The sequence below is a fragment of the Phoenix dactylifera genome, chromosome 9 (genome assembly GCF_009389715.1).
Source record: "Phoenix dactylifera cultivar Barhee BC4 chromosome 9, palm_55x_up_171113_PBpolish2nd_filt_p, whole genome shotgun sequence".
Lineage (NCBI taxonomy): Eukaryota > Viridiplantae > Streptophyta > Magnoliopsida > Arecales > Arecaceae > Phoenix > Phoenix dactylifera.
In genome coordinates, this window is record NC_052400.1 from 20,958,029 (window position 1) to 20,967,900 (window position 9,872).

Genomic DNA, 9,872 nt, shown 5'->3' on the forward strand with positions numbered 1-9,872 from the left:
TCCTTATTATTGCCAGTTAATAGAATATCATCGACGTATATTAGGATGTAAATATGGACACTTTTGCAAGCAAAGAGAAACAGAGATGGGTCAGCCTTGCTAACAGTGAAGCCTTGCTCAAGAAGGAAAGAGGAGAAGGTAGAGAACCCTTGACGTGGTGCCTGTTTCAGCCCATACAGAGCTTTCTGAAGAAGACAAACGTGCTGAGGGAAAGATGAGTCAACGAAGCCCGGCGGCTGTTCCATAAGCACTGTTTCATTGAGTGTACCATGAAGGAAGGCGTTTGAGATGTCCAGTTGTCTAATAGGCCAGTTAGAGGTCAGGGCAACAACAAGAAGCACTCTGATTGTTTGAAACTTGGCAACCGGGCTGAATGTTTCAGTGTAATCAACACCAAACTCCTGATTGAACCCTTTAGCAACCAAACGTGCTTTGTAGCGTGCGATGGATCCATCAGAGTGTTTCTTGATTTTGTAGGTCCATCGACACCCAAGAACGTTTTGATATGTTGGTCTGGGAACAAGTCTCCAAGTTTGTTGATCCATTAAGGCATTGAACTCCGTAGACATTGCCTGACGCTAATTAGAATCAAGAACAGCAGTAGAGTAACAGGTGGGTTCAACAAGGGAAGAAATATTTGTGTGAAGGGAGAATATTTCCTTAGGTTTTAGAGACCCAGTTTGTGATCTGGTGATCATAGGATGTCTGACTGGTAGTGGCACAGACAAGGATGTGGGAACGGCAGTTGAAGGTATCGAAGAGAGTGAAGGTGTGCCAGTATTAGTGATAGTATGAGAAGAAGAAGTGTGGGAAGAGAGAGGTAACTGATCAGTGGCTGTTGCAGATGAAGAAGAAGAAGATTGTACTGCTGGGGTATGAGATGGACGAGGACAGTTGGAAAAGTCCGGAACTAGCAACGGTGTAGGTATCACTGGTGGACTTGAAGAGGAATTGGATACCTGAGAGAAGGGAAAAATATGCTCATCAAACTGAACGTGCCTGGAAATGAAAACACGACCTGTTGTAGGATTGTAACAGCGATAGCCCTTGTGTTGAGTAGAGTATCCAAGAAAAATACAGAGAAGGGAGCGTGGAGCCAATTTGTTATGCTGGTAAGGCTTAAGCCAGGAAAAGCATTGACATCCGAAGATCCGAAGTAGAGAATAGTCCGGAGGATGTCCATGGAGAAGCTCATAAGGTGATTTGTGGTGTAAAATGGGAGACGGTGCACAGTTGATGAAGAATACAGAAGTTAAAAGAGCTTCTACCCAGAATGAAACCGGTAGAGAAGAAGTAATTAGAAGACTTCGAATAGATTCCAGGATATGTCTGTTCTTTCGCTCTGCAACCCCGTTTTGCTCTGGAGTATGAGGAGACGACCGTTGATGAAGGATACCATACTTAGAAAATAGAGAAGAAAATTTCTTGGAAGTGAACTCACCACCACTGTCTGAACGAAACACTTTAATGGAGGCTGTGAATTGAGTTTCAACCATGCTCTTAAAATGTATGAATATAGGTAAGACATCTGATTTGTATTGAATTGGAAAGACCCAGGTAAATCTGGTAAAGTCATCAACAAAGGAAACATAATATTTGAACCCTTGCTGTGAGGAGACAGAGGAAGGTCCCCAAACGTCCGAATGAATGAGTTGAAGAGGAGCTGTAGTGGTATGAGCTGCCTTATGAAATGGTAGTCTGCTGCTTTTGGCCATACGGCAGGCCGAACAGGAGGAAGTAGACTGCTTGGTGCTAGGAATGAGCCTTCTTGACATAAGGGTGCGAAGAACAGCAGAGCCCGGATGACCAAGTCTTTGGTGCCATGTATCATGTGAAGTGGTGGAAGTAAGAAGAGCAGTAGAACCAGATGAGGAGATATGAGAGTTGGAAGTAGTGAGTTGAGAAAACTGAAAAGGGAACCTGTATAACCCATCAGTACAACGACCGTGAAGAATCGTCCTGTTGGTGATGTTGTCCTTAATGGAGCATCCAGAAGAATTGAAGATCAGTGTGCAGTTATTATCGCAGGCAAGTTTGTGAACTGACAATAAATTATGTGAAATACCAGGGTATGAAGAACTTGAGACAGTTGAAGATTATGGGACGGTGTTTGAAGAATTCCTGTCCCAGTATGGTGAATCGGAATGGTGGAGTTGTTGCCTAAGGACACATGCTCATGACCTTGATACGGTGCAGAGTTCTGAAGAATGGATGGATCAGGAGTCATGTGGGATGTAGCCCCACTATCAACAACCCAATCAGAAGTTCTTGAGTGCTCAAGAGGATTAGCCAGCAAAGCCTTCTGACTGAAGAAGGAACGAGACGAATCAGACGAAAAGGTAGGATCCAGTCTGTGCCAGCAGTTGATTGCCGTGTGACCTCGCTTAAAGCAAATTTGGCATTCTGGTAAGCTTCTAGGATCTTTGCCTCGGCCTGACGGAAACCAGGGTCCAGATCGACCGCGACCACGGCCTCTGAAGGGAAGCTCCCTGCTAACAGAGGAGAATCGGCCTCTTCCTCTCCCACGGAGAGAAAGTAGTGCGAGATTTGTGTCGAAAGTAGTCGATTGCTTGTCCTTGGCTGTTTGAATGATTTCCTCACTGCTAAGAAGGGCGTATAACTCATCCAGATTAAGTGAAGAGCTTCTAATTCTAACAGCCGTTGCAAATGAATCATAGGAGGAAGGTAAACCATTCAGAATATGTAGTATAATATCCTCGGTATCAGGCTTAGACCCGGCAGATGCAAGAGCAGTGACAATATTCCTAACATGAGTCAGGTATTGTTGCATGGATTTGTCATTTTTCTTAATGCTGTGGAGCTCATTCTTTAGTTGAATGACATGAGATCTTGATACAGAGTTTAACCGACGTTCTAAAACCGACCAGATCTGATGCGTGTGTACCAGATTTATGACGAATGGTAGAATTGATGGAGAGATGGTTGACTGTAGAGCTGATGCCAAGAACTGATCAAGGAATAACCAGTGGTCAGAGTCAGCGGAAATACCTGAGGTTGAGGATGAGGGACCTTCGAGAAAATCATGATACCCGCTTGCTTTGAACAATCGGATGATCTGAGATTTCCAGGTGAGAAAGTTCTCTGCAGTGAGCTGGGTGGGAACCAGGGAATTTATGCGAGAGATCAGGAATTTCAGTTTGGGTGGTATAGCAAAATCCTCAGAATCCCTTGTGTCATCTCTTGTTCTCATAGTATCCATTGAATGTGGGTCGGTTTGTTCATCAAGTTCTGGTAGAACTACTTCCAGGGTGAATGAATCGGAAGACATAGGTTGTGATGAAGCTGCAGCTCTTCATTGGTTGATCTGCAGCAGGAAGATGAGATGAACTACTTCTTGATTTGGAGATTGGAGGATCAGTTCTTGAGGAAAGTAGCCCGCTCTGATACCATGAAGAGTTTCTAAGTCACTGTAAATGACTCCTGAGAAGGTTTCAGAGAGAAGTTTCAGTGAGAGAAGGAGTAGAGTTTTTATTCACAAATACATTGTCATTCTTCTGAGTTTATTACATTCCCTTATATAGGGATCAAGATCGAATCAGTTGAACTGGGATTGTTACAACTGATTCAGTTTAACCAACTGATTCTGGTAAGAGAGGTTTCTGGAACAGTGATCATTCAAGATTATGTTCCTACAGCCTTTATGGGTTATTACTGATGCTTCTGAACGATGAGTTGTTATGATAACCCCCGGTGTTGCTCCAAATATTATGAATCATAGTGCTAATTCATGTGCGAGTTCGAATGAGAAAAATATAGTTAAATACAAAACATAACATCCAGTGAAAGCAACCTTCTAAACATTCTATAAGTTTTTTAAATGACCATAAATATTGGAGGGATTGTAGATAATGGATTAATAAGAATTGGTCAAGGGAAATGTATTGATCAACAAGCACATGTGCAAAGCCAGAGGCCGGAATCGAGGCATGGCATCAGTAGCTAGAAAAGGAGAAATGAGCATACAGTCGCATAAATAAAAAGTATCCACAATATAGACAGTGATATCAGTCATCAGATGCTAAAGTGTGAGTTACAAGAATGCGTACAAAACTTTTGACTGTCATACTTTTGATTCAGATACTTCACTGTTCGATTATAGGCATCTATATATGATGCTACTCATCTGTCCAATGCTGGCGAAAAATATACAGCCGGACAGTTTGGGTGAATAAAAACAAGCAACTAACATTCCCTACTGACAAAAATTAGCATCAGTTGCTAAAGGATGATGATCTCCTAGTGAGCTTCTCTGCCCCTCGTGTGCTCTTCAAAGCATCTGCATACTTCTTAAGCTCAACCTTCCCAGGAATATCAGTGCGTTTGTGGTCAAGCAGACTATTATTCCGAGCCAAATTAATCGATATCTCCTCTCTGGAGTCCATGTTCTTGTACCTATATGGTGTCTCATCATCATTCCGATAAACTTCTTCGAGGTTGAGCTTCCTTAGCCTTTGGATATCCAAAGAGGGCCTAGAGTGGCTTTGAAACTGAGCAACCTTACCCTGGTGCTGTTCATCTGGCTGTGCTTCCATTCCTGCCAATCGATTGGCCTGGCCAGGTTCATCCATGAGGCATGAAGAAAGGCTATTGCACGAGTCTCTTCCAATCATTTCATCAATGGAACAGGTGGAAAAAGATGCCCTTTTTTCAGAATTAGCATAGCTTGTGGGAGTTCGATCTGAAGACGAAATTTTGTTTGTGTGTGCACCTTTCCCCAAGACCAGCTTCTTAAGCTTGCTAAAAATTTTTGATTTATTCGAACCGCTACGTTTCGTCATGGAGATATCGACGCAACCGTCATCGAGTTCTCCATTGGATGCTTGTGAAGAAGAAGAGTACTCCGAGTCGAAGTCAGCGAGACTCAAGCTCTTCTCATCGGCACCAGAATTTGCGTATTCCAATATGAGCTGTTTGGCCTTCTCCTCTGACTTGGGACTCAAACTCCTGCTTAGATCTCTTGCAACTGTTTTGCCTGGAGGGGCTTGATAGTTCCTCAGCTCATACCGTAGGCAAGCATTGACCCATCTAAGATACACCAATTCCTCAACATCGGCACATCGATCTGTTCGGAGCTGCTCAAGGTCCTTAGTCAACTTGTCATTTGCTTGTCTCAGCTGATGGATTTCGTCCGATGATGCTTCGGGCTGCGATGGAGCTGGAATTGGTTAGAACAACAGCCCAGAATTTCAAGTAAATAAGAATAAGCAAAACTGCCACATTAGGCAAAAACATGGTGAAATTTGAGAAGGACAGAAACTTGGTATTCATGCAGAATAGTAGGAGGAGGAATGGGAAGAAAGTCAAGAATAACTAGCAGGAAATAAAGATAAAGTAGACCATCAAACTATGTACACAGGAAAGCAGATCTTACAGCAGAATATGAACACAGAGTTTCATAAATGCAGTTTTTAAAAGCCCAAGCATGAAGACTGTTCTTATGGCGAGGGATTAGAGCACATGAAGTTACCATAACCAGTGATATAAAAACATTAGGAGCGGCCAGCCATGTACTGTCAATGGAAATAAATGACAACTTGATCCAAATTAAAGTGTGGATGTTACCTCCGGCCCCTCAAGAACAGAAGAGGCAAGAATTTGTGTGGCCTCCAATCTATTTGCTAAATCAGAATTCTCCCGTTCCAGCTTTGAGTTCACCATTCTTAGCTCTGCAACTTCACCTTCCAACTCTTCCAGCCTCTTCAACTTCCTCTCGACCTCCGCATTATTTCTCCCATCCTTTTGCTCCCTGCATTGCAGCACACTGAGACTCTGGCGAAGGGAAGCTATTCTCTCCTTTGCCTGCTCGGCATCTGATTTCAACTTCTTCTTCAGAAGTTTAATCTTCGCTCTTGCTGCATTCAGCTCAGCCACGGCTCTCGAGCAATCCGACACCTTAGACTGGAGCCTCATGTTTTCAGCCTGCAAAGAGTCGACCTTTAAAGAGTACAACTTGGTTTCCATCGAGTTGATCTTTAACTGGTTCTCAAGCTCTCTCATGGCAGCCTCTTGCTCTTTCATCCCGTAGTATTCAAGGAGTTGCAGCTCCAGATTCCTCTCCCTCTCCCGGAGGGACCATACCAATTTCCTTAGGTGTGCAATCTCTTGCTCCATCGCCGTCTCCTCTTTGCACTCCAACTTCGGTGTCGAGGCGGTGGAGGCGGTTTCCACATCTCGCCCACCTGCCCGGAATGCTGTTGACACGAGATCATTAAACTCCGGCAAGGGGAATCCCTTCCCATCTCCTGAACTCTTCCTGGTCGGAGACAGCCCCACAAAAGTAGTAGTTGTTGTAGTTGTGGTGGTGGTGGTGGTGGTGGAAGTCCTATTAACGATCTTAGCCAAAGTTTCTCCCTTCCAAACATAAAAACACCCGATTCACAAACAACCATATGAATCTCTCAGCGCACACAAAAAGTAGCACAAAGCTTTCCATAAAAAAAAAAAAGGTTTTTCTCAATCCTTCCTTCCTTTCTTTAAAAAAAAAAAAAATGCATCAAATATGAAAATGGATTCTTACTTTTTTCCGGATGCGGAGTTCTTCGCTGAGGCTATCAGATGTCTTCCCACCAGCTGCAAGAAATAACAGATGGAAATACCGCCATGTATAAAAAAAAACAATTTTGATAGCAGAAACGTACGAAAAATCGAATCTTGATAACAGATCAGAGACAAGGGCACGAGGGCAAAGGAAAAACCTGAAGAGGCGGGAGGAGTCGCGGGAGGCCGGGATCGAGACCGGACGTGGTATACGAGGAATCCAGCGAAGGAGAGAGCGAGAGCGACGCCCAGTTTGAGAAGCAGGGGCTTCACCCGGGGCCTGGCCCTCAGAGCCAATTCCATCTCCGGTCTTTTACGACCATCTACCATCCAAAGCTATCTCTATATGCGTATATCAAGAGAACTGTCGCCGTCTACAAGCACTTGAAGCCGAGCGGCAGCGCAGCAGCGGATCACAGCCCATCAACCGGAAGAATGGGATCATAGAGAGAAGAGAGGAAGGCATTTCTAACTATTCCCAGCTCGGCCGGGGACGACCCCAGCCCCTGCTTTCTTTGCTTGGAGGCGTTCGGAACCCGGCGAGGAGTCGAAGGGGCGGAGGCTTCCACGTCGCCGAATACAAAAGAGAAAGGGAGGGAAGAAAGCAGGGGTTTTCGTTTTCGGGCCCGCCACGGTTGGAGCCCAAGATAGGATCGGAGGAAACGCGAAATTGGAAAGAAAGCGAAGAAAACGGGGTATGGATGAGGATATTTGGTTGGTTTTGGGGGACCCGCATGGCCGCAGTGGTCGCTCCACCGCCGGCTCTTGAAATCTTTACGGATTCTTAAGTCAGCAATATTAGAATAATATTAATTTAATAATACTATTAATAAATAATATTAATTTTCATTTTAATAAGTCCCTAACCAGGCTACCAAAAGCCCACCCAGCTTGGGATGCCATTGTAGCATGCTGTTCTTGAAATCTTCACTGATTCTTATATAACAACATCCATGCTAGAATTGTAGCTAGTCCTACTTAATACTCATGAACTTATATTGGGATGCAATGCAACTGGACAGGTTGGATTATGTTCAAGACAACCTCATGTCCAATACAACTTGACTTAAAATCTGGCCAACACCTTATTTATTTATTTGATAGCACAATTTCTAACCCAAATGTTCCTTGAGTTGTCTCGGGTTGGTTCAATTCATGTTTGGTGAGTTAGATTTGCTACTCCAGCTAGATTTAGACTCTATTTAGCAGAGCTATTTGTGGTAGAGCTTTCAGTAGTACAGTTTTATTATATGTTGGTTTGATTAGAGAAAATACAAGTCGAATTCAGGCAGGGGAAAATTGAAAGAAAAGCAAGCTAAGTTTGAGTTGAATTCCAGTTGCGTGATATATATGAGCTTGGGTTGGCTGGTTTAGGTTAACCCAGCCTTCATTTGGCGTTCAAACCCAATCTACCATGAAACCAGTTTGGATCTTCCATAGCCCGTTATCATTAGCAAATACAAGCTGGGCTGGCGGCATCAACAACATCCAATCTTGGTTACTCATGGATCAACCAATCCGGCAATCCCCAGGCATTATGGTTACTCTCTCTCTCTCTCTCTTGCCGAAGTCAAATCAGTCTCCCGTCCCATCTGCCGCGCTGTCACGGACGTAACCTTTCATCAATGAACATTTAATTTGATGCCCCATATGATTTATTCAATTGAAATGATAATTTGGCACGAGAAACATTTAATTTAATTTTGGTGTGACCGAGCCGGCATTGCATCCCGTAGCAACAATAATTGATCCGTTAAGAACCCAAAATTACAAAAATTCTCTAAAATTAAAATTAAATTGCGCTTGCATCTAAAATTTATTTTTATCCAACTATTAATTTTAAATAAAATTTAAATACCATACAGAAAAATTTTAAAAATTAATTAAAATAATATTAAATGATATAATATCCATCCAAAAATGTATAAAAAAATGTATATATGTATTCTTCTTCCACTTAAAAATAATTTAACTTTTTGCGCAAGATAAATAAATATAAATTTATTTATTTTAAAAACTTTTAGATATTAATGTGACCAACAGAAATCTCAAAAAAATTATTATAATTTACTCTTAAAAAATTATTATTAGAAATGATGAAATGAAGAGAGCCACCGCCTCGCGGAGTTTCTTCCCTTGAAAAAAAATGTTTGACGGCTGAGATGCGCCGGTGACAAGCTGGGAGAGATTTGTTTTTTTTTCTTTTTTCTTTTTGGTTAAAGAGGATCTAAAACTACCATCAAATTTAGATTCTAAATATATATTCAAAATTGTATGGTGCCAAGTTTAACTATCGGGTCATTCAATCTGATCGGAAATAATTCCTCTAATTCGTTCAACTCAGATTTCTCAAAAAAAAATAATAGAAAATCTAGAGAATTATAATAGTAGCATTTTAAGTTGTTTTTGTTTCCATTAAATCAATACACTGATTCATTATAACTCTTTTTATCAAAATTCATCATCTTAGTACCGAATCTCATTGTGGTACCATACTAATATAGTATCGGTACGGTACGGTATGAAGTTTTAATTTTTGACGTACTAAGTGTCGATATGTCATTTATACTAGATATCGGTACCAAACCAGTACGGTAAGTTTTGTACCATTCAATTTAAACCGGTAAGGCATTCCATATTTTTTTTATATTAGTAAGATTTGAGATTTCTATGACTGGGAATAATCAAAAAAATCTAAATTTTTTCTAAAGCTAAATCTAAATTTCTATGCCAATTCTATCTTCTATCACTTATAGTTATAGTCTTATAGATAGAGTATGTAATCTCTACAATTATAATTACGCTATCTACCCCCTAATTTCATTCCATATGGATTCCGTGCTCTGCTCGACCACAGGTCCACAGCCCACTCCCGGTCTTCACGGCACTTGCTTTAATCATATCCCCATTTATTGATTCTCAACCATATTCCAATAGTGGCGACTGGCGAGCACATAAACAAATTAATGAAACTTATTGGTTTTCTAATGACGACGATAACAACGATAAGTGACATGATTTACAATGCAGCTCCGCTTTCGTTATCCAAAACACCATCCGACTGCACCATGCAACCTAATGAAGCCATCGAGACAAGTAAGAGCTTATCTTTTTCTCTCTTTTTTTCATTTGTTACAGCATGCCAAATCAGTAGTGTTGCAAGAAATACCATGGCAATATGTTTTCGCAGGACAACCTTAGGTTCATCGTTTATGTAAAAGTTTACGTTTACGGATAAGCACTGTCTAAGAAATCCACCCTAAAATTATTAGCTGATAAGCAAAAGAATAAACAGCACTACAAATTGCATTATA

At 41.7% G+C, this 9,872-nt stretch overlaps 1 protein-coding gene across 1 annotated transcript; it reads right to left on the reverse strand.

Moving 5' to 3' along the window:
* Positions 1 to 3,961: 3,961 nt before the first annotated feature.
* Positions 3,962 to 7,143, reverse strand: LOC103709626 (protein CHUP1, chloroplastic-like). Its single transcript, XM_008795068.3, has 4 exons — positions 6,717 to 7,143; positions 6,539 to 6,591; positions 5,584 to 6,372; positions 3,962 to 5,165 (listed from the first exon to the last, which is right to left on the reverse strand). Exons 1-4 carry the CDS (start codon positions 6,886 to 6,888, stop codon positions 4,233 to 4,235), a joined length of 1,947 nt encoding a protein of 648 aa, XP_008793290.2. The 5' UTR covers positions 6,889 to 7,143; the 3' UTR covers positions 3,962 to 4,232.
* Between the last annotated feature and the right edge of the window lie 2,729 nt (positions 7,144 to 9,872).